We start from the raw sequence: 24100 nt of genomic DNA on the forward strand, positions 1-24100 counted from the left end.
GACAGTGCCCACCGGTCAATACTGGGGGTCCAAGCCCACCGCCATGCCAGCTTACAGGCCACCTCGTCCACAGAGACCACTTTAGAACAGTCTGGACGAGAACGGGCCATTCAGCCCAGCAAAGGCCACCAGTCCTTGACACCTGGAGGTGAAGCCCCCCCCCCCCCCCCCCCCCCAGCTGGTACGTGCCATTTTGTGGCTCTCGCACAATGTAATTGTGACACCCCCTTTGAACCTGAATTTGAGTACTCGGCCCCCCAAACTCTTTGCTCATTTCATGGTCTCCAGATTGCCTTCCAGCTGACCCACAGGCCAAATCCAAAGAAAGAGTTCCAAATGGCGACATGTGCCAATCTCAGGCTCAGTGCCACGTCTCACCCGATTGGCTCCTGCAGTGGTCTCCACCTGCTCCCAATCCCACCCGTCTGTCACGGAAGTCCAACAGTGTGGTGGCAGAACACAAGTCAGGGACTAAGGGGACAAGACCACCTCAAAGGCACCCATCCTAGACAAGGGGTGTGGGGCTGGGTGGTGGTGGTGGTAGGGGACCAAGAAACCACAGGGACCCTGCTGGCTTAGGCCACTCCTCATGACTGGCAACTGTGACACCAACTGTCACTCAGGTCAGTGACTGTGGATCTCAGTAACAATCTCCTACGTGTGTGCGGGCAAAGACGAACGAAACTGGTAAAGAATCTGCAAAATGCCACTCTGAAGACCCCAAAAACAGGAGGCTGAGGTGGGCCTGTTGTGTTGTGGCAGGGTCCCACTTGTGGCCCTGCCCTCCTCCCTTTCAGAATGCCCCAGGTCTCATCGACTGCCCTCGTCTGTTTACACTCCCCAAGCTGGCCACGGGCAGGGTTGGCGTCTCTCGTAGTTAAACACGTCCCCCTTTCTTGTAGCCCCTCGGCAGTGAGTGTCACGTCAGGTACACCTTCATTCATTCAGACACACACATGTGCCCGAAACACAAGCACAGTAAAGTGAGTGTCCGCAGAATCAAAGTGATACCACCCTGGACGAGTGGCGGGTCACCCGGCTGGCACAGATACCAGCTGACTCGCTGCCCTCATATGTTGATTGCTCTCGTGATCTGTAGAGATGGACTGGATGGGTCAGCAGAGGCCCAGCATGGCCAGGAAGCCCTGAATGTAAGCCATCTTGGGGTCCCTGGCACACCTCCTGGACCAGTGGGGTGCAAGTCCAATGATTCGGCTTTTCGTTTCATTTCTGGCCCAAACTAAGGTGCCTGCCCCCCCTGTATCCCCCCAGGCTGTCTTCCTGGAAGGCGAAGAGGGGCTCATGCTTGTGCAACTTAGCACCAATTCTCCATTCCAGAGGTCAGAGGTCCCATCTACAGGGTGGGCTGTTCTAGCGACGCACTCTTCTGTGATTGGAGACCACTCGGCCACCCCACCCCAGAGCCGCACTTAACTTATCGAGGACTGCATTGGGACACACTCTGGGCGGGTACGGCGTGTAACCTGGTAAAACACAGCTCTGCCTACCAGTGACTTGAGCCTCACCTAAGCCATGAACTTACGATGCCAACGTTGGCTTTTGGTCAGGAAGTTGTTTCGTTCTTTTAAACGTCCCACCCAAACTCGCTGTCGACAGGCGTTAAGGCCTTCAGTGGCGCTCACTTCATTTCTGAGCGTCGTTTTAATGTTTGTGTGTGGGGCGTAAAACTAGCATGGCATCGTGTGGAAGGACTGGCAGTGACTCAGAGGAAGGAGGAGGAGGAGGTGTGCCACACAGACAGAAAATGGAGGAAACGACCACAGCAGACGATGGAGGAGCTGCGAATGAACCGATGGATGTGGGCCTGTCAGAGTCACGGCTATCAAACATCTGTGGCGAGATGCCACCACTGCCCCCTGGCACCGCCAGTGTGCCACGTCATGAGCGGGAAGTGGCCTCACACACACAGAGAGGGGCACGTGGCTTCAGAGGTGCCCGGTCCACATGGAAATGCCCGACGTCCTGCCGCTCTCACAATGAAGAACCCGAAGACTGCAAAGAGCAAATCGTTGTTAAGGCCGAGACAAACGCTACTGCCAGCTTTAGACACTCGTGGCATACGGATTACGGCCTGTGTGATGGGCACAGCATAATAAGAGATGGTGCCTACCTGACAGGAAGACATGAGACCACAGGAGCCTGGGAAGGGGGGCACCGCCATCTGAGTGACAGCATCTGCAGCTCTTCCAAGAAAAGAAAACAGAAATCAAACCGTTAGCCTTTGGATGAAACTTTTCTTTTTATTTCTTCTTTTGGAAGGAGAGACGGACAGCATGGAAAACAAAAACGAAGGACCCCTCGAGCACCAGACCACCCGTCCTTTGTCTACCCGGGCGTTAGCACAGCCAACCACCCAGGTTACGGACTCTCTGCTTGACATGATGAACATCGTCAACTGCACCAGGGGCACCAGAGCGGACCCTGAGCAGGACTGTGTGTTGGGGGGCTGTGCCAACCTGGCATCCATCAATTACACCAATGTGAGCACTTGGGGGACTCGGGTGGACATGGAGAGGCAGGGCAAGCCAAATGGGCCGCCATTGATCAAGACTCCCCTCAAACCTCAGGAGGGCTGCCTGCCCCGGGCACTATGGGGGTCACCTCCTGCCTGGAGAATCAACTCTGCACACCACAGCGGCCCCGCCAGGGAGCACTGGCGCCATTCAGCAGGCGAGGGGTTCATCAGCAGTGCAGGAGGACGTGCAGCCCTGTCACTTTAGAGTGACACAAATAACCTGAATGTAAGGAGCTGACAGGAGGGGGTGGTCCGACCTCGGCCCTCTGGCTTTTTTCTAAGTTGTCAGCTCAGGCCTGCAAACCTGGCAGCTCTGCGAGTGTCATGTCAGCCGTGAATGTGACTGCAGATGGCAGCTCTAAATTACTTTTACAGCTTTGCGCTGCGTCGTGCCCGCCGCTACCACAGAGATAATGCCGGCGTGACCTCATGATGCCCCCTGCTGCCATTTAATATCTTTATTACTATGCGGCAGTTGAAGGTGAGGGGTCTCTCCTCTCCAGAGTCGCGCTCATCACTGTCACTGCCAGATGCAGATTAACAGGGATGTGACAGTGAAAGGGAAGCGAGGATGACAAGCAGAGGCAGGCCGTCCGGTGGTGGAGGTCACTCAACAGCACCCTTAGGGGACGAGGACCTCCCAAGCCAGGGATTCTGCCCTGGGGATGTTTTCTGGGTGGGGTGGGGGATGACAGCTTTTTATGAACCTAAAGGGGATGGGTGGCCTCACAGTTTACACCAAGATGGCGAAACCCGGACAGTGAAGTGTCACCGCTTGTCATTTTCCATGCGTGCAGCACATTATGAAGCCACACAGCCGCGGCATTCAGGGGACACAGACCAGCCAAGCATATCAAAGTGTAGGACCTTATGATGGTGTGACTGATTAACAGTGCAGGCCTCTGTCAGACTGTAATGCACATGTGGGGGTTTGGGGGTCTCCTTCTGCAGATGTGGGCTCAATGAAGCTTATGGTCAGGATGAATGGATTCTCCCAGTCACAGAAGTCCGTTCAGTGGGGTCCACCCTATTGTCACTGGTTCTTCTCATACTGGGCTGGAGTGGACCACTGGCACTGGAACCAGAAGAACAGACTGTAAGGTAACTGAATAGCCAATCACAAGAGCAAGTACTGTGACGCTAGCGGGCCCGGTCTGCGATTGGTCGAGCACTGGAATCTGAGCGTGGAGTCGTCACCAGTGGCCCTGCAACACCAATGACGTCACTCACGACACACTCACACAAAGGCCTCTCTCAGGTGTATTAATGAGACGCGGTTTAGTTTCCATTCCAACAGATGGCGCATAAAACCAACACTATGAACTAAGGAAGCAAACTTTAAAGACAGAAAAAAAAAAAAAAAAGATGGCAAATAAAAGAGGCTGAAAGAACGAAGTGACCGTCACGCTGATGGTCTGATCACGGGGGTCTCAAACTCATGCCCTGGGAGTCAAGCGTGCCCCCTTTATTAACTGTTATTTATTTACAGTCAATTCCTTCTCTTGTTTTGCTACATTAATGACGGCAGGAGGTTTAATGGACTCCAGTGACAGTAGTGCTCGCTCCGCCATTCTTTGTCAGGGCTGGGGTTCAAATTCAAGTGTCATGGCTCTTCTGTCCAGTGAGGCTCTTTTTATCTACAATGAGGCCTTTAGGTGCCACTTGTGCCATCTCCAAGTGGGCCCCCATGCGTCTTGTGGCCACTAAAGGTCCTTCTGGAGGTCTGGCCGTCTGTACACGGGTACTCTGGAGCTCAGCCCAAAGTGGCTACCTGGTCACCTCTCCTTACTAAGGCCCTTCTCGAACAACCCCCCCCCCCCCCACCATTTGCTTCGTCTGTTCAGGCGGTCAGCTCTGGGGTTCTTCCAAACGTCACCCACTCAAGAGCTCGGTGGGCCTCCACAATTCTCGAGGACCTTCAATGCTGCGGACACATGCTCGTCACACTCCTCTCAGCTCTGCAGGCCACCCCTGGGACCTCCCATAGGCAGGTGGTCTCCAAACATTTCAACGATGAGCACGACAATGGGGTGCACCTGAGCCAAACTTCACGGCTCTGAATGCTGGTGTCGATGGGAGATTTCCGTTTTACTTTTTTAGTACATTTGGAAAACTTCTCAAGTTGCCTTCTCGCCTCTTCACACCTCCTTCAGTGCGGCCTCAGAAGGGAAGAAAACTCATTTAAAATTTGATTGAAGCACCAGGCTGGAAGAGAACAACATATGAAAAGAGAGAAGGGGTCTGCAGGGGCACAGAGACAGACACACACACACACACACACACACACACGTCAAGGGCCTGTGGACTGCGTTGTATGTCGACGTTATGAAGTTGTCACCTCAGGCAGCAGACGTCGTCCCAGAAGACCGACGAGCCCCAGCCGTGTTTTCGACAGGCCCAGCTGCGTCTTAATCTAATTTTGAGTTTTAACTACCAGGCACACCAAACAAACACAGCAAAGGAGAATCGGCAGCCCAAGGGAGACGATGGAGACGATAAAGGCAGTAAGTTCAAATAAACGAGAGCGACGAGAGGGGAGGATCTCTGGGCAGACTGGGGCCCCCCTCCCTCCTTTAGGATCCTGCCGACTACGCCAAAGTGAGCCTCAGCAGGATGCCTGTCAGCAGAGGGATTCAGATCTCATGCAAAGATCAGCAAGAAAAGAAAACAAAGTCCAACAACGCAACGTCGATCTGCGTGGGGGGCACCTGAGGAGGAGACCTGAAAACGGGGGGGGGGGGGGGGGGGTTGGGTTTTACTGCGCCTCGAGTCTCCTAATGTTGGACAGGCAGCCTCACCTTATTAGGACGAGCTTGACTTTGGAATGAGCGCTCTTGATGATGGCCGACGCGTTTTGGTGACTCCTTCCATACAGGACCTGATCGTTAATCTGGAAGAGAAGAGGAGGAAACAGGAGAGCCGATTAAAACGAGGACTGGAGGCCACAAAACGAGCAGCAGAGAGGACGGCGTAGCAGCGCAGACCCACAGCCAGCGTCCAGAGGGCCAATGCAGAGTTGGAGAGCAGAAGGACAGCAAACCAGCGGCCAGAAGAACAACAAAAGTCAAACGGTAATCTAAAGCCACCCTGCGGTGGGCTGGCGCCCTGCCCGGGGTTTGTTTCCTGCCTTGTGCCCTGTGCTGGCTGGGACTGGCTCCAGCAGACCCCCATGACCCTGTAGTTAGGATTAGATAATCTAAAGCCAGAACAACCCTCCAACCAGTTTGGGTTGAGTTTCCCTAACGAGTGCCAATGTAAGTTTCTCCAGAGTCCATGCCATGCCACTCTCGCCAAGTGATGACATCACACAAGCGCAACATGGCTGGAGCCCTCTGAAAAGAAAACAAAATGGCAGAGATGGCACAACTAGTCACAGCAGTGGACTGGTACGGCAACAACGGGGTAAGAAATGAAGAGACAAAGAATAGCGGAGGACCACACAGCACTCAGAAAGATCAGAAACACCAAATGGCACAAACCAGCAAACGTAACCCAAAAGCTACGCCACCCAAGTCTCACGTCCACACCCCGACTCCTAATGCCAAAAATACTTCAGACTCAATTCACGCATAGAGAGACGTGTGCGCCACCATCTTTTACAGGTGTGACGTGACAACAAAAGCTGCCATGTGATTACCGTGGCGTGGCCAATGCAAACCATACCATGAAGAAATAGCCACAAAATGGTGGCCACCGTCCAACAAGCACAACACAAAATGGCGGCGTCAGAACATCGACAAGGCCAAAGCACCAAGATGGCTCCCTAGGAGAAGAGGATCCTTCAAACAACAAGGGGGCTCGTTTTGGATGTTCAGAATCACCAAGTGGTGTAAATAAAATGTAGAGAACATCTGACGTCTGCCTCGCTTGAAACAGGAAAGGCTCTTCTGTTTAAACGGTGGATGGAGACAAAATACTGACGTCATTGTCACACGTGCCAGACATTCATGGATGTTATTACATTTTGTGTGTCCATGTCATTGCTAGAGACCCTCTCTCAATGTCCTGGCATGTGATGCTGTAATACGTGCGGTCAACAGTGTCCAGGCCACGGTGACTCGTCATCAGGAGCAGCCTAGCCTTTCAATAATGCCCGTCAGACGCCAGTGCACAGAGAGCCCCTGCCAGGCCTGGGTAGGGTACAGCAGGGTAGCCCCTCCGTCACACGCGCTTCAGGACGTGTGCCCTCTAATGACTCCTCCTCTTTCATCCGTAGACCGGGCGACGAGCTCTGTGACAAGCTGTGACATCCCTCTCCCGCCATGGGACCCATTTTAAGAGTGACGGCATTCACCAATGGACCCGTTTCTAACACTCAAAGTCCAAAAAGGGCACAGGCTTAGGGAGAGCTGGCAGAGCCTGGGCATCGCAGAATGCCCGATTACTTTCTTTGGACTTCATGTTCACAATTTTTGTTTTTGTTCGTATTACCAGGGTGCCTGGATGGACCCCCTAACCCGGCTAACCCTCCACTCGGATTATAGGGGCTAGGGGCGGAGCCTCATCAGTGATGTCAGCAGGCCACACCCAATAGGCGCACGAGACACATGATGCATTAAAGCCGAATAAACAGAACAATCATAACATTAACACAATAATATGAACTGGGGCTTAAAAAACAAAAATATCAACAGCACACAAAATAATAAACACAGAAAAAACAAAAGAAACTCGAACCAGGAAAGGTGCCCTGGCTGTAAACACCATAAGAGCGGACACCCTGCATGCCCGCTCTGAGCAGAGGGCGGAGCTCTGAGTGAGAGGCAGCGGTCACAGCCAATCATACGACGGGCTCCCCTGAAGTTTCCCAAATATTAACAAGTGCAAGGCGCTAGCATACTGTCCAGTGGGGGGGTGCCTCCCAGGATAACCAGACATGGGCCGAGTGAAGCGGGCTCACCGATAAACATCAGCCAAGTCCAACGTGCCCAGCCAGTCAATGGGTCAGGAGGCCAAGCCAATCCTGGCAGCACTGCAGGTGCCCTCAACTTCATTTCTATAAGAGAGATATGCCACGTTCACTCAGGCAGGAGAAGGCGCTGTGATGCCCGCCTTACTTTTGGCTAGTTTTTGTGTTGATCATACTGTCTAAAAATGGCACCTTAAGGCTTCCCCTTCTATCCAAAGTCCAGGGGTGACCATGGAGAATACATACAGTTAAAGCCTAACCCAGCATCCCCTGCACGGCGGGTGGCACCACTCCTGTGAAGAGTGGCCGAGCCTGTAACTGCCAGGACATCAGCCCACATCATCAGTCCCAGCTGGGACACTGCCAGCTCCGTGTAGGGGGCACACACATGAGGCTCACAGATCCGCAAGTGAGAGGATGGACTGGCACCTTTTTGGGCAGGCTTTTGCTTCTCTCTCTCTCTCTCAGGCACCTTCCAATACGTGATACCCATCTTGACTGGCCCACCTAAACTGAGTCCCAAGACAGACCCTGCCCCAGCAGGTCGCCATTGCCTTCCTTATGCACCTCACGTACTTTTTTTGTAGCGTGCCAAGCAGACAGAGCGCTAGGCTGATGCATTATTTAGCAATAAATGGCCTCTAAATCTAATAAAGGCAAATCACGAAAGCTTAAATTCAAAAACAATCAATGAGCCACATCCTGTGTGACCAAAGCACTCGGGCGATGCTGCATGGAAATCCGTCACGTCCAGCCAGAAGGAAAACTAAAAAACCAAACCAAACCCGAAGCTCTGCCAGCGTCAGGCCTATGGAGAGAACACAACTGACCGTCACAGCGCCCCCTGTAGGCCCGCCTTGCCATGCTCCTTTACACACTGGTGCCACTTCAAGGTGGTACATCGCTCCTTAAACTTCAGCTTTGGGCATCAGATGCTCAGGGCTGTCAGAGGGAGAGAAAGGAGTGAAGCAGCTGGATCATGGCAGGAGTGGGCACCATGGCACTTCTCACTCCACGCCAGAGAACCTCAACAATGGTGCCCTCAGAGGTCCATGTGTGTATCTGGGCTCACCACTCATTCTGATGGCCCCCCTCATTGGTGGACACGGGGCTGCAAAGCTTACCAGTGGCTCACCCCATGTAAATATTCACTTGTCGTTGGTGTCCACGTTTTCATGCCTATCAGTCTGTCCACGCACATTAACTGGCATGTTTGCCGTTTGTTCATGTGATTCACATGCCATGCTGAGCGCAGGTTCAAGCACTTTGCTACTTAATGGATTTGAAATCTCGTGCTCTTTGCTGGTTTGCACCCCTGGGTGTTCTCTGCCTTGTCCACGTGGGTTACCTCTCACAATCCAAAGACATGCCAGTTAGGTGGACTGGCACTGCTAGATGGAGCCTGGTGTGTGTTCACCCGGTGATGGACGGGCACCCTGTCCAGGTGTTGTTCCTGCCTTGTGGCTGACAGTTGCAGGTATTGGCTCCAGGTGCCCTGAACAAGCAGGTTATGGGAATGGACAGACGGACTCCCTTCTCACTCCTCGTTGGTCCTCACGTTTCACTCATTGTGACCTTCAGGTCCCTGCTGGCTGCTCCACTCCCGTTCAGTTCTCACGGCTCAGACATCTTCTTACAGACGGGCTGAACTCCTTCATGACCCCGGTGGCTCCGACTGTCCCATAACGCACTGAATGGTCATCTGTCCACTTGTGTGTCTCGGCCTGAACTACGGCAGTCATGGTGGGCGGCTGTCCTTCTCTTTGAACTGGTGGAGTTTGGCATCGCAGCTCTCTTGACCAGGTGGAGGTCTCGCAATGGGGGTCCCCAGAGTGGACGTCACATTAAGGCATTGCCAGTGACGGACATTCTCACAGCACTGGTGGTCACTCGGACCCGGTCAGACGGAACTGTCCCCTGCATTCTGGGGTGGTAGCACTCCTGTGACAGAGGACTGAGCAACAGCTACAGGCTGCCTGGGTGTCAAGCTTGGCACACGGTCCCGACTCACCAGTCAGCTGCCAGCTCTCTGGGGGGGGCACAGCTTCCATGACCCGTTTTGCCCACAGATTTATGTTATGCCCTGTGATGGTGCCCTCTGTGAATGGCACTGCATGAAGTAAAGAGTGAGTGACTGGTTAACATGAACACCACCAGAGTGAGAGCCACCTGGCAGACAATCAGACGTGTAGCCCGATATAGCGCCTTGCACCTCCATGCCCAGGTGTCTCAGTGCGACTGTGCCCACTTGGCAGTTCCATTCATCCACATGCCCCCATTGGCCACTCTCACTGACCTCCAGTAACTCATCTCCGACACAAATGCGGCCGTCCTGTCCCGCTGGCCCTTCAGGGTTGATTCCCACCACAAAGATGCTCATCTGGGAGCGGTCCCTGTTGCCGGCCAGGCTGAGCCCCAGGCCGTGGCGGTCCTTCTCGAGCTCGATGACGTGCAGCTCACCTGGGAGGTCGCCATACCTTTGCCTGATAATCTCTAAAAGGAAATACAGAAGAAGACAGTTAGGCTCAGGGTTTGGGGCGATGGCGACGCTGCTGCATTGGCCCATAAACAGGACCGGACAATCATCAAGGACGTCTGTAGTGGGCCTAAGCTGAAGGGGGCACAGGCTGGGACGCGTGTTCGCCTTGTCCCATCCCACCGAAACAAAGGAGGCCAACCCTAAAGATGGCGGTGCAAGGGTGGGCTCACACACACTCGACGGCAGGCGATCAGCTGACCCTTGGCCTTCACTTCTGCAGACTGCTTTGTGTTTGTTTTCAGTGACTCTGCACTCTCGGACTGTCCCCATACGAATGGAGAGGGGCTTTGCATGTGACATTATCGACCAGACGAACACCGAGGGACAGACGGACATGAGAAGAGCAGAACGACGGCACCCAAACCTCATAAGGGGGGCGTCAGGAGTGTGGGGTCCCAGGCCAGCTAGTCCCTGAACAACCACAGCCAAAGTCATTCCGGGCAGGTGTAGACTGTGCCAGGGATGCCCTACGTCACCCATTCTGCTCATAATCTTCATGGAGAGCTTTAAGGTGCAGCCAAGGAGTGGAGGGCACTCAGTCCAGCGGCCTGGGGATGACATCTCTGCTTTTTGTGGATGATGTGGTCCTGCTGGCTTCATCGGGCTGTGACCTCACACACACACACACACACACACACAGGCAGAATGAGCACCTCCAAATCAGAGGTTAGGGTCTCAGCCAGAAAAGGGTGGAGGGCCCTCTCCGGGTTGGGGGCGGGTGTGTTGTATGTGCCACCTCTCATAAGTCCTCCTCTGCACCACACTACTTGGTCACTTGATCCATGGGTCTGTAGTTCTCTTCCTAATGTTTGTGTGAAATTTCCTCATAACAAGATTCCACCGTCTCAATCCACTGACCATTCTCTTCACTACTACAAATGTTTATGAGGCACCATCTGTTGGAATGATAAATGGAGTGCATAGGTCTCGGTTATATGCCATTTGCGATGGGATTCATAAAAGCAGTGTCAACGGTTGTGATGTGCCATCTGTCGGAATTACAAATGCAATGCCTTTTATTGCTACAAATGTTTGTGATACGCCATCTGTTGGAATGACACAGATGTAGCAATCGGATGGACCCTTCGTCAGACACTGGTCCTTTGATTAAGGTGGACAAACTGTGCTACCTATCGAAGACAGCTTAAAATCTAAGTAATCAATGTAACGTTTCCAGTGCACCATCTGTTGGAATGCATTTTGTAATGCATTGTATTTTTTTTCATTTCAACAGAGGGCGCACCACAAACATTTGTAGAAATTAAATGCAGCACTACAACGGTTTGTGATGCGCCATTTGTTGAAATGATAAATTCAGTGCATATGTTTGTGTTATATGCCATTTGGTAGGGGGCAGTCTTAATGTTTGTGATGCGCCACCTGTTGGAATGACAGACACTTGTCTTTTTATGAAGACGGATGTAAACAAGGTGAATATACTGTAAGCTCATGAAGTATTTTTGAGCAGTGGCACCCCCGTTCTTGAGGACAGGGTTATAATGAGAGGCGCACTCATCCGTTTTTGACTCCATTTCTGGATTTGGTATTGGGACTTTGTCTCCTTCGGAATGTCTTCTTGCAGACAATTCCTTTATGGCTTTGCACTCAGTTGAGCTTTGTGTTCTCAGTAAAAACAAATCTTTTTATTTTATGCAAACGCTACAAGGCCCCTGTGCCTAGCCGGGGTTTCTGCCAGTGTTCCCCCTCTTTGGATTCCTAGTCCGTGACACTGAAGGGTTAATGCAGGCCTGCTGTAGGCACTCTGGGTAATTACAGGACACTGAAGGGGCAAACCCAAACAAGGCGCCTCGACCTCGGGTCACAAACTCAATCTGCACTTCACACGGCTCATCTCCCGCAGCTGGCAAGCTGGCCGCTCCTCCTGCCTCACGTCAGGAAGCATTTTGATGATCTGCTGACAAAGACGCACGTGGCACACAAGTCAGAGCGCGAGCAACGAGGGAATGGAAAAGGAACAAATGAGGAATAAAATGAAAAACGACAAGGAAAGCAATCTGGAGGCCTGGCGTCACCCTCTGCACAATTAGGACCACACGGGCCTGGCGAGGGCTGCCGTTAATTTCCAAGGTGGCCTTATGATGCAGGGCAGCAGAGTCTGCAGAGGAAGTCATTAGGAGAGGCGCATGCACCTTCACGTACATCCAGCGGAGCAGAAACACCAAATGGGCAGTTTGAGCCCCTCGTCAAGTCATAAAATTGAGTGGAAATAAAGATGGGCATTGGGGGGCAGAAGCTGCCCAGAATAAGGGAATTAAAGCAACCGTTCATTTCATCATCTGCTCGTCTCCAAGTTCAAATCCTGCACCTTCTCCACACACACTGGGAGAGCATGCGTGTAAACACGCACATGAAGTCAGACACACTAGGCACTGCCACGGACCACCCTTAGGGCACAGGGGATCTCAGCCAAAGAGACCGGACACCATCTCTGGGCCATCTGAGCACTCTGCTCTTCACTCAGTCTCACAGTAGCAGGCTGGCATAGTGGGAACAGCTGGCACGGTTACAATGCCAACAAGATGGGGTCTGCCTGCCGGGACCCCAACTCTTCCCACTCCTTTTGTGCGTTTTCATTTTACAATATATTTATACACACAACACATAGAGAGATGCATTCTGGGACATCATCAGACACTTCACTATCAGCCGCAGCTGTGCAGGTGGGTGCTTTGTGCTTCCCGTCTCCTTCCTTGGTGGCCCCCCCCAACATCATTGCTGAGTGCTGCCACCCACCGCTCTGTACCCACAGTGCCACACACTCTCGACATTTCAAACTCTCTTGGGCTCAGAGAGACACCACCACCTGTCTCCCTTGGCTCAGCTTGGTAAAACAATCCAAGCCGGCGTCCCTGAGGAGACTCATTGGGGGTCTTAAGCAGAGAAGCAGCTCTGACTCCAAAGTGGGTGGTCCCACAGCTGTGATGTCAAGAGACCCCATCCCTTTTGGCCCAACCCCTAAAGCACAGACCACGGGACTGTCCTGTTGCTGTCATTCCAAAAGATGGCACCATTACAAACATTTGTAGCCATGTAAAGACACTGCATTGGTCATTCCAACAGGTGGTGCTTTACAAGCATTAACACTGCTTTTATGAATCCCTACCAAATGGCATATAACAGAGACATAGCAACTGGAGGGACACACTGCACTGCAAACATGAACGCTGAACACATCCAACTGCGAGGAACTGCGACAAACAGAACTCGGCTTATCTACCTCAGTAAAAGGATAAATGTCTGTCTGTGTATCGATGAGCTTGCTCAGTTGCTATGTCATTGTCATTCCAACAGATGGCGCATCACAAACATTAGCGCTGCCTTTATGAATCCTGTACCAACTGGATGGACACATTGCTCTGCAAACATTGCTTAGATTTCAACCCGTGTATCAACCTAGTCCATCAGGTTGCCATGTCTCTGTCATTCCAACAGATGGCACATCACAAAACTTTTCAGTAATAAAATGCATTGCATTAGCCATTCCAACAGATGGGGGCATCACAAACATTAGCACTTCTTTTATGAATCCTGTTATCAAATGGCATATAACAAAGAGCTATGCATTGCATGTCATTCCAACAGATGGCGCATCACAGACCTAAGCACTGCTTTTAAGAACCCCATCCCAAATGCCATATAACAGAGACCTACACATGGCATGGTGCACTACAGTTGTTAACGCCAGGCTCTGTGCCGATTACTTTCACTTCACCTGTCTTAGGAGGGTAGCACAGCTGCTTGGGCTGGGTGTCACGGGGGTCCCAATGAGTTCTCAAACGGCCGAAGCTGCGCGATCACTGGGGGCCATTTTGCCACCAAATTCAATTTTTAAGCAAGTAACGTTTGCCGGCCTGGGTTCACGCCAAGGCTGAGCCGCTTTGCTTCTCTTTTCCTTGCCCTCCGATTCTCGGTCTGCCTGTCCGCTGTCACCCACACGCTGCCCTCCCACTTGGGCGCCACCGAGCACAAGTCACAGGAATAAATGAAAGTGCCAAGTGAAATTGATTCACGACGGCCCCAGGAAATGGAAAACGAAATAGAAAAACATTGACAAGAAAAAAAGGCAAAAAAAAAAATCACATCGGGAAGAGCGAAGACACGGATTTAACCCTGTGGGGTCCGGAGGAAAGAGAAGAGCCGCGTCAAGCCCATGGACGTTGGGTTACTTTGAGGGGTCCAGGAGACAAAACATCAAAAAATACAACAAAAAGATGGCAACCGCAAATCCGTCCCGTCGTCAAAGCCCGATGGCAATAAAAATTAAAATCAAACTCCACGCCATAAAGAGGGGGTGATGATAGCGGGCTCAGGTCATCAGAGGTGCCCTTTCAAGGGGTGGCATCGATGACATCAGGGGTCGTGAACTCCCAGCCTGCACCCTAGCGATGGGACTCACAAAAAGGAGTCAGCCGTGAAAATCAAGATGGCGTCAAGAAAAGCACAAAAGTATCAGAAAAGACGAATTCTGCAAAGGACGCCAAACATAAAGGAGTAGCAATCAGTAGGAGAACCGGACCCTCGTCACTCGACTGGGACTCCGGCTGTTCAGGTGGCCCCAATAATGTCACCGTCTTACTGTAATGTCACTTCACAAAAAAGCCATCGACGATTGCGAGGCATGTCCCCTCCTCGATGCGCAGTGGTGCCCACTACAGTGAAGGGCGTGCCAGTTTTTTCTCTGCCACAGACACTTTAATTCCTTTGGAAGTTCAGGACGCTTCCCACCTGGTGATTTTGTTATAATGGATCTCTGCTTCTCCATTGTTGGCGCCTTATTTACTTTTTGGCTGCCACAGCGCTGCACAGTCACACTGGACAAACACCCCAAAGTCACGTCACGTGGCGGGTTTAGAAACCGGTGCCACCCTGACACGTGAGCGGTTGTCTCTTGGGATCAAATCTGTGTATAGTTTGCCCCCCGTGTGCCACAGGCTTTTCTCCAGTAGCCCCCTAGCAGGTTTTCACTAACCAAGTTGTCCTGTGTGGGTGTGATTGAGCACAACGTGGCACCGAGGACTGGCATCAGCCTTGAGCCTGAAGCTGCCAGGATGGGCTCCAGTGACCTGCCCATCTGTTCTCTCTGTCCCAATTGGCTCACTTCAGGATTTCGTTCTTATCGCACAATTCAATTAGACGCAAGTCACACACAAAGCCACTTGGGCCAATTCAGAGTCACACTGGGCACAATTACCTGTTAGACAGGGGACACGGGTGATACACGCGGGGGACACGGGCACTCGCTGCATTCACAACCACCCTCAATGGGAGGAGCACTTTACACGCCCAGCCTGTGCCATCCATAAACACCACTTCAGCATACAACGCCAACCAGGCTGCCAGCACTGCGTCCCTCCCTCCAGGCTCATCACACAGAAACAAGAGGACATGGCACCAACCGTCATGCCCAAGGAGGAGGGCTCCCACACCAGCACCTTCAACTGGCCAAACTCGAAATGAAGGGCGAGAATCACCAGCCAGGGGCACTACATAAAAGTAGAGGGTGTGCCACCCTGCCATATAGGGAACAACTGTACTACAGGGTCTTGAGCGGGATGCCAATATGATAAGGCACTATATAGCAGCAAAGGTGATGCCACCCCTTCCATGCAGGCAGCAAATGTACAGTAGAAGTGCAGTGCCCTGCAGTGGCGATCACCATGGTAAGGCACTATATAAAAGCACAGTGTGCAGCACCCCCTTACTTAAAGGCGACACAAGTACTGTGCGAGTCTTTGGATGAAGACCACTAAGGAGAGGCACAATATAAAAAACACGAGGTGGACCACCCTACAGTACAGTGGGGGGTGGGGTGTCAGGAGATGGTGCCAATATGGAAAAGCACAAGAGAAAACCACGGGGTCGCGTCACCCCTTCCATGTGGCCCATCCCATGATACACAATGTAGTGCCCTGGCATCACCATCACACAGCCAGCCTTGGCTTTGCCACATTAACAGGGTGGCACACAAGATCCGTTCTGCTGGTCCAAATGAGAATAAAAGAAATTAAAAGGAGAAGGAAAGAAGAGCAAGCGCACGCGGTGACACAGGGGACTTTGCCAGCTGTCACTGTTCACCCAGACCTACTGGTGGTGGTGCCCTTTTACCCCCAACATCCCAATGGGGTTTCATTAGGGAGCGCCGTGTGCTGGTCTGGCATCCCGTCCAGGTTTGGTTCCGGACAATGAGAGGCCGCGTTGTCGTGGGGGTGAAGACTCGTTTCAAAAGTTATTTATGAAGTCGGTGGCGATGCCAGCGCCTCCCGGGAAGCTTCGGGCACATCAAGGCGATGAGTACGAGGGCCAGGATCGCGGCACAGCGGGCACCGACTGAAGGGGTGGCCGAGTAAAGGCGCCCGTCTCCTCCATGACGGTCTCCGCTCATACACACACACACACTGGCACCGTGACCACGGGTCCCCGTATGTTCAATTATCCACCTGCGGGGTCCGCCCGGCCACTTGCGGTCTTCGGTGTGAACCCATCGGCACATTCCGAATGTCGCGCGCCTCCCGGTCCGCTAATGTGCCGGCGCTTAAGCCCACCTGCAGCTCCGTGCAGCCCACCGTCTCACCTGCCACGGCGGCCGCGCCGCTCAGAACGAACGATTCCTACTCGCATTTAAAAGCCGGAGTCCCGGCGGTCCAGGAAGCCCCCACCATCCCGAGTCTCCGATTACCAACCTGGCAACATGGTCCATGCTGTGCCCGCCGCCCGCCTCGTCTCCCGTGCGTGGCTCTCAGGCCAGCCGAAGCAGAGGAGAAGTCATGTCGGGGGAGACGGCGGCTCCGCTGCCAGCCAGCCAGCCAGCGACGCTCTTCAGGCTGCGAGTACCACCGGCTCGACGCCCGCCCCCTTCGTCTCCCCTCCCCTCCCCCGCTCCTCGCGTTAACCTTTAAGGGGGCTTCTCGCACTCCCTGTCTGCGCAGAGATGGGATGAGGCACTGCGGTATCTCCGGCGAGGCCGCCCACCCAGAGCCCCTCGTTCGACCGAACTCTCGCCGAGCAGACGGCGCAGCAGTGAGTGGCGCGGGGCACAATGTCCGTGTCACGGAGGTGATTTAGGGACAGGAGGGGGGCTGGAAAGTGAGGAGGAGGAGGAGGAGACGGTCGAACCATCCGGAAAAGAAGATTCGAGAAGACGCGGCAGACCAGTAAGGGAGGAACAACCGGGGTGGGAGCAAGAAACGTCCTGGTGCCCCTCGAAATAACGGGCAGAGAACTGGCAGTGCTGGTAATCGCCACGAGTGAGCTGGAGGGCAAACGGGCCCTGGCATGAGGCCCGAGGGTGAAAGTCGGCACAGGCGGACTCTGATGTTCAGAACATGGCCAGTCTGTCACGGGCAGGGTCGCTCCCCCACTGTGAGACCACTATGGAGTGGCACAGAGCGGTGATCCCCTATGCACGGGGGGGGGGGGGGTGCTTCGTCTAGAAAGGCACTATATAAGAGCCCAGTGTCCTGGGGGGAGCAGCACTAGGAAAAGGCGCTATATAAAAACAGAGGGATGAGGTCACCTTGACCTGGCACTGGCTAAAAGCACAAGGGGGGTACAACACCCTCCATACTTGGTGACCACAATGGGAAGGCACGGCCATGGAATACGCTGCATGAGGTCGCTGTCATAAATATAAAAAGGCGCTATATAAAAGCCCACGGCTGCAGCGCCCCCTTCATTACTGAGGTACTTCACAATGGCTGTGGCTTTAGAGGGTCCGGACCGACTGACACAGCGGCACACAAACGCAATGCCAATTTACAGGGTGGACTGAGACCGCCATGTCAGCACTTGGACGGCCAGGTGGTCTCACTCGGACTTCACCCCCCAGCCTCAGGCCTGAGGACCCCTGTCAGTATTTTTTCTCTCCATGGCCTCTGAAGGTCTCATCTGCTGGCCTTTACTGTCCCCTGCTCCACTGTCACCTGGCTTGAGGTGACATTGCCTTTTTCATTTAGGCCACTGTGTGTGTGTGTGTGTGTCACACGTGGTGTTTAGGGGGTCTTGTGTTTTTATTAACTGTCTGTATCCACACCCTGGTCTTGTCTCAAGGGGGCATCTCAATTGTCTCATGGCCAACAATTAACCCAATGGCTGCCAAAAGCTTGTATTGTTTTGTGTCCGCACACTGCATGGCCAAAAGACCCTCAGAGTGGGACCCCCTCAATCATTAAACATTAGGCCCGGGGTGGTCCTGTTTGGCCCCATTCTATCTGAATTAGTGCATTGAACATTTGAAAACATCCACGCCCTCTGGGGGTACACGTGCCTACAATGAACTGGCACCCCACCCAGGACTGCCCCTGGCCTCGCACCCACACCAGTGAGACCCTGCAGATACCCCACAATCATGAAACAACGTCAGTAGACTTGGCACACAAATGGACGGCAACATACATGCTAAACATTTCAGCTAGACGCACACACGTGACACACAGGTGACACACGGGTGACACACATGCTCTTTTGCACACGTCACACTTTGTACCTACCATCCTCCTTTAATGAACTGCCAGTGGGGGCGAAGAAAAGAAAACAACAATTAGGCAAACCAGAGGCCCCTCCGTGCCATCGCAAACCAAACAGCATGCAAACGGGTGGGTACGGGGGGTGTGGGCATACAGGGGTCCAGCTGGCAAAAGGCCACCGTCGGGTGCTCCTTGGTGGTGCCAGGCATGTGAAAGACGCAGAGTGTGGAATACGGAGGCTCCTGCCATCATATTCAGAGAATGAGATGTAGAAAGTGGGGAGCAAAGAGCGAGAAACAGAAATGAAAGCCGTCTTGTGCCAGCTTGATGGACTTTGGGGTCTTTGAATGCCCACAGTGACACCCTGATGTGCTACAGGGACCCAAGCTGGCAAATGGTCCACTCGTGCATTATGACACTTGAATGAAAGGGCGCAGTGAGGCAGAATGGCCAGCAGGGGGCACCAGCAGGCAACAGTGTGAATAAGCAATGTGGTAAGAGGGACCCCCATCAGGGGGCTCAGGTGGGCTACCATTTAAAATACACACACATACGGTACACAGAAGCTCAGGTCACACGAGGACATTCAGTTTCCAGGGTATGTCGAGTCTCCCACCCCAGTGCTTCTGCCCTCACGGCCGTCTACCGCACTCATGCCACCTCATCTTGCCAATATGGCGGGAGCCCCTCTTCATCTTCATCGTTACGACGACAATTCCACAAAGTGGCAGAGGACTGGACCCTTGTACCCGTTCAGAGAGGCTCCGCCCCCTTTCAATATTCACAGACGCATCGCGTCCCACCAGGGTTCCACAAATGCCCAACGTGGGCCCTGGCTGCCTGGAGGCGGTGCTCTCTTGTTGGCAGACCGGGATGTGGCAGGCTTGGCGATGTGCGTTCTTGAAGATGTCACGATGAGGGACGGAAGGATATGTCACAAAGGACCGCTGGGGTTTTAAAGGGGTCCATCCAGACGTTTGTTGGAGTGCCCGAGCACACGGCTTTGCTATTTATCATCAGGCTTGTGCCACGCGGAGAAGTGAAAATCTGGCCAGTCTGCTCTCTTGCCCTGGCACAGCTTGGTATAGGAACCATGGAGGTGGTGCCAATGGCTGCGGGCACTGGGGCATCATTCCATACAGGGCAGTGCCACTCGACCACTGGGATACGACTTGTCCTTGGCTTGTGGGCTGCCCCCCTTGGTGTCATGGGTCACTATTGTTAATAATGGTAGCGGGTCACAGTGGGTTGGGTTCACACAAACACCCTCGAATCACCAACTGGGACCCCAGGGGGTCACAAAGACACTTACATGGCAAAGAGCGAGTCGTAGCACCAGTGCATGACCAGTAAACACATCAACTTGTGCCAAGCGGGCACACACGAGAGCATGTCATGTCTACACACACACACGTCACTCAGAGCCTCAGCCCCCTCGTGCCACGTCACGTATGGCACACTGGGCTCAAATGCACTCACAGCTGAGTCTGCACTAACAAGACGCTATATGAAGTCAAAATCAGTCAGCAGCGTGGCAAGGGGGGCCGAGCGGCTTCAACACCACCAAACTGAGCCAAAGTTCATTTTTAATCGTTTCTTTTATCAAAAGCCGGGCACAGATTCCACACATTTTTCCAAAGCCATTTTCTCATTCCATTGCACCCAAAGCTGAAGCTCCCAAGGAAAGCAAGAAAGGTGGGGGGTTCATTGGGTGGAGCAGGGGGGCTACTGGAGCCAAAAGTAGGAGGGGGAGGTTAGAAAGGCCGGAGTGCTGGCCGCAGGCACCTGTGGTGCCCATTAAGCTGCTGGCATTCAGCCCCACACACAGTCTGCTGCCCCCTAGGGGCACCTCGGCGCATTGTCATATCAAAGAGAACCCGACAAGTCCACGGACAAACTGCACAGGTGACACTGGGCACCTGACCAACCAATGCTGGCGGGCGAATCCCCAAACCGAAACAAGAAAAATCTGAGGATCTACCAAAAATGGGAATGATGGGACAAAAGGGGGGACGTGTGCCAGGAGCTGCTGAGCCCACAACAGGACATCTTAACAGCGAATGTGACGCAGGACCATGAAAGACACTAACTGCACAACACCCCCTGCACTCCCACCCACTATAAAAACGGGAAAGCAGACCACCACAGGATGGATCCGTCATTGTGAACAAGAGGGGACGTCCACCTGAAGTGGACACCTATAGGAGAATGTGACGGTGTAAGAGTTAAGGGCACTCAATAGGACATTTCTACACACACTGTGAGGGACAGCTGGAGACCCCAACGGGACACAGCCATCCAGGTAAGGTTGGTTAGAGACGACAACCACAGAGCCCACCGACGAGTGCCCAAACCTCCAGCCTGTAGGAAACAGAAGCTCCCCATATTTAGAGGGTGACATCCCGTTCACGTCCATCACCAGCTTAAGGTGGACAAACTGGCCACGCCACATACGGTCATAACTGAGTGCTCACCAAAACCCGGACCACCGCCAGGTACGACACCCACTCAAAGCTGCTCTTTATATAGTGCCTTTCTAACTGAGCGGTCCTAATCTTGGCCCAAATTTCCTCTCCGTTTTACTGAAAGCTGGCTGGCCACCGTGACAGAGTGTGTCCTACAAGCCAACGGGTCACCCCAGTGGGACACCCACAGAATAAAGCAATTCGCCCAAATCGGTGACACGGTACAAACCCCACTTGTCATCGAGGTTACTCCGCTGGCACGTTTCCCATGACGTCACCCCAGCAGAGCACAATGCCAACTACATATATAAAGTGGCACATCATGACAGCTGCCCTCTGCCAGCCTCAGCCCCTCTAAAGAAGCTAGCCGCAGAACCCAGACCCCTGGAAAAGCAAGAAGGGAAGAAAAGCAATGAAGGTGTGAATGGTGAGGCAGCCCCTTATCCCATTTAAGACCCCCGCGGAGGGCACGGGCGATGTGGAGCTCCGTTCTAAAACATTGCCAAGACACAAAGTGGGCAACACACGCACCACACGGTCAGCCAACGTTACCTGCGGAGAGAAAGAGAGAACGTTATTGAGGGCACTCTTCCACAGGTGGGCCACCACCACCACCAACGGCAGGGTGCATGCAGCCAGCGTCCCTCTGCTCCTCCCTCCCTGCAAACGAGCCACAGCCGTCACCAGGCCTCCCTCCACAGGAAAGGCTGGGGGTGCATGTCACAACCACTGGGCGACACCTTGTGGCCTCCAAGGGAGCTGCAACCAGGAGCCTTCAGCTTCAGAACTGCCAGAAAAGCAAAGAGGAGGAGAATTGGGGGATGCAGAGGGCAGAGTCTGTCCACTAGGGGGCAGCACGGCACTGGAATTCCTGATCTTAAAGGGGGTCTGAAGGCTCAGGGGTACACAGTTTGGGGTTCAGGCTTGGCATTGCCATAGAGAGCTGCCTGCATACCAGGGGGTGAATCCAAGGTCAAGTGTGAGCGTCTTCAGCAAGGGGGGCTCAACACCACTGGACCCCCAAGAAACCTCAGAGTTCAGGGTGAGCAGGAGGGAAAACCCAGAAAGGAGAAGGAGGAAGAGGAAGAAGAAGAAGATTGAGAAGTGAGGCCCAGGCTGGCAGCTGCTTTTGTTTTTCCTTTAGGGTCTCCTTTTTTGTATCCCACCATTGTGCACTTGTTTTGCTTAACTTTGTGTCTTGGCATCATTACAGCGGAGGGGTTCCCCATGACAGCGCCCCCTGTTGGTTACACACACACACTTACACCTTTAATGGTACGCTCACTTTCCTCTCCTGAATCCCAAACTTTTCTACACTTCAGTACTTTGTGAGACATTAAAGGTCATGACAACGGCCAGACATAAGACCACCCACCCTACTCCACCACTGCAAAAGCCAAGGCCCACAAAGGGGGGGACCCCCTGGAGGCTAAAGACTTCCAACTCAGCATAACCGTGAGACCCTGGCCAAGTTGCTGGACACCCGCGTGCCACTTCCACTACAGAAAGGCACAGTAAAGCTCATCTATCTGTAGACCCCCCCAAGGGGCCACGGGTCAAGCTACAGGATGGCAGCAAGTGAGGGGCTGCTAGGCAGAGGTCAGGCAGTCTAGAAGGTTCTGTGGCCTGCCGACGCTTTTAGCAGATGGCAGGAGAAGGAGCGGGCACCACAGCCTGACAGCCCCATGGGGCACAGAACTGAGAGGGTGTTAGGGTCCCTGTTCAGAGGGGCAGAACGAGGCTGCAGGTCTTATTGTGACTTTGCTCCTCCCCCATTTGTGCCCTCAAGCCCCCCCTCATCTCACCGCTCGGAGCTCAGTCTTTAGCTGCTTTAGGCTGCACTGACCTGCAGGTGGCGCCGTACCCAGGAAGATGGCCTGCAGCTGCAGTTGTGCGGAAACTCGGGAATTGTCAGATTTTCAGTTGATTAATCACCGCGTCGAGCTCACCTGCCCATTAGGCTGGCACCGACGAGAGCCCAATCAGGACTGGCAGTCTAAAGCTGGGCACAGTGGCACTGCAGGATGGATGCCAGCTGTGAATACGTCAGCTGCTCTCCGTGCTCCTAGTACACGTGGCCTCATCAATCACAAATGGCCGTGATGGCGCGCTCGTCAGAGGCTCGCCGAGAAGAACAAAGCGCCGCTAACGATAATTGCTCAGAAAATCACACGTAATTGCTGCATCTCGGAGATGATCCTCACGCAACTGGCACCACACACCGGAATATTAGCATTTGGAGGTCTGGGCGACAAACAGAAGCTTTCAGCTCCGCTCAGCTGGCAGAACACGCGTCTCCATCTTATATAGCGCCTTGCACTTGAAATGCCAACACAAGTACCCAGGCAGCTCTTTGTGCGACACTGAGAGCGAGCCATGCCACCCACCCCTGACTACAACACACATGGAGCCTGAAACATCGAGTCCAAACTCCTCAACCGGGAGACCACACCAGGGAGCGGCTTGGACAAGCAGGAGGTGTACGGCACTGACCTGGACACTGTGGCGATGGGGACGTCACGCGTCACACTGCGCTTAGTGCCATGCAAACAAACCGTCCTCAAAGAAGATGTGAGCAAACAGAACAAAACGAAACGAAACTTAAATGAAAGAAGCGTAAACTCCAAAGGTAAAAAAAAATGAATAAAATTGTGTGACGACGTCTCACGGAGAACTCGGCAAAAACAACGGAATTCCTGGCATCACAACAAACAAGCGAGGCGCCAGGACTGGGAGGGGCAAAGGGATGCCAAACAGCGGACTGAAAATCCCATCAGTCGATTATTTATATCAGCACCCCTTTACACCGGCTTGAGGGCGGCCATTTCTGCCAGGAAACGCACACCGAGAGACCACCAGAACAAAAGTGGAATCGCCAAGTCAGCAGGCTGGCAGAAGTCGGTAAATCTGTCACTAGAGTGACGCTGATGGTGTCACAGGTGGGCATTTATTGTCAAAGCACAAGCCACCGAGCAGGGCAGACTCCTCGCTGTGACACCCTGGGGGGCACCAGCCTTGGACGTCTGCCAGACTTAGGGTGGGCTTTGCCGGTCAGGGTGTAGGAGCAGAAGGAGGGGACTTCAAGTGTCAAAGACTCATCTGCTCTCGTGTGTGGAAACAGCCAACCGCGTAAATATTTACATATCTAGGCCACATTTGAATAATTAG

General features: G+C 53.3%; 1 protein-coding gene across 2 annotated transcripts in view; it reads right to left on the reverse strand.

Moving 5' to 3' along the window:
* patj (PATJ crumbs cell polarity complex component) overlaps positions 1 to 24100 on the reverse strand; it is a 115742-nt gene that overhangs the window by 30908 nt on the left and 60734 nt on the right. For both annotated transcript variants that reach the window (XM_028812482.2, XM_051933178.1), the window contains 3 exons: positions 9742 to 9938; positions 5335 to 5426; positions 2132 to 2204 (listed from right to left, as the gene is read on the reverse strand). In XM_028812482.2, coding sequence (XP_028668315.1) covers positions 2132 to 2204; positions 5335 to 5426; positions 9742 to 9938 — 362 coding nt within the window. The remainder of the gene's footprint in view (positions 1 to 2131; positions 2205 to 5334; positions 5427 to 9741; positions 9939 to 24100) is intronic.

The sequence above is a fragment of the Erpetoichthys calabaricus genome, chromosome 10 (assembly GCF_900747795.2).
Source record: "Erpetoichthys calabaricus chromosome 10, fErpCal1.3, whole genome shotgun sequence".
In the NCBI taxonomy this organism is placed as follows: domain Eukaryota; kingdom Metazoa; phylum Chordata; class Cladistia; order Polypteriformes; family Polypteridae; genus Erpetoichthys; species Erpetoichthys calabaricus.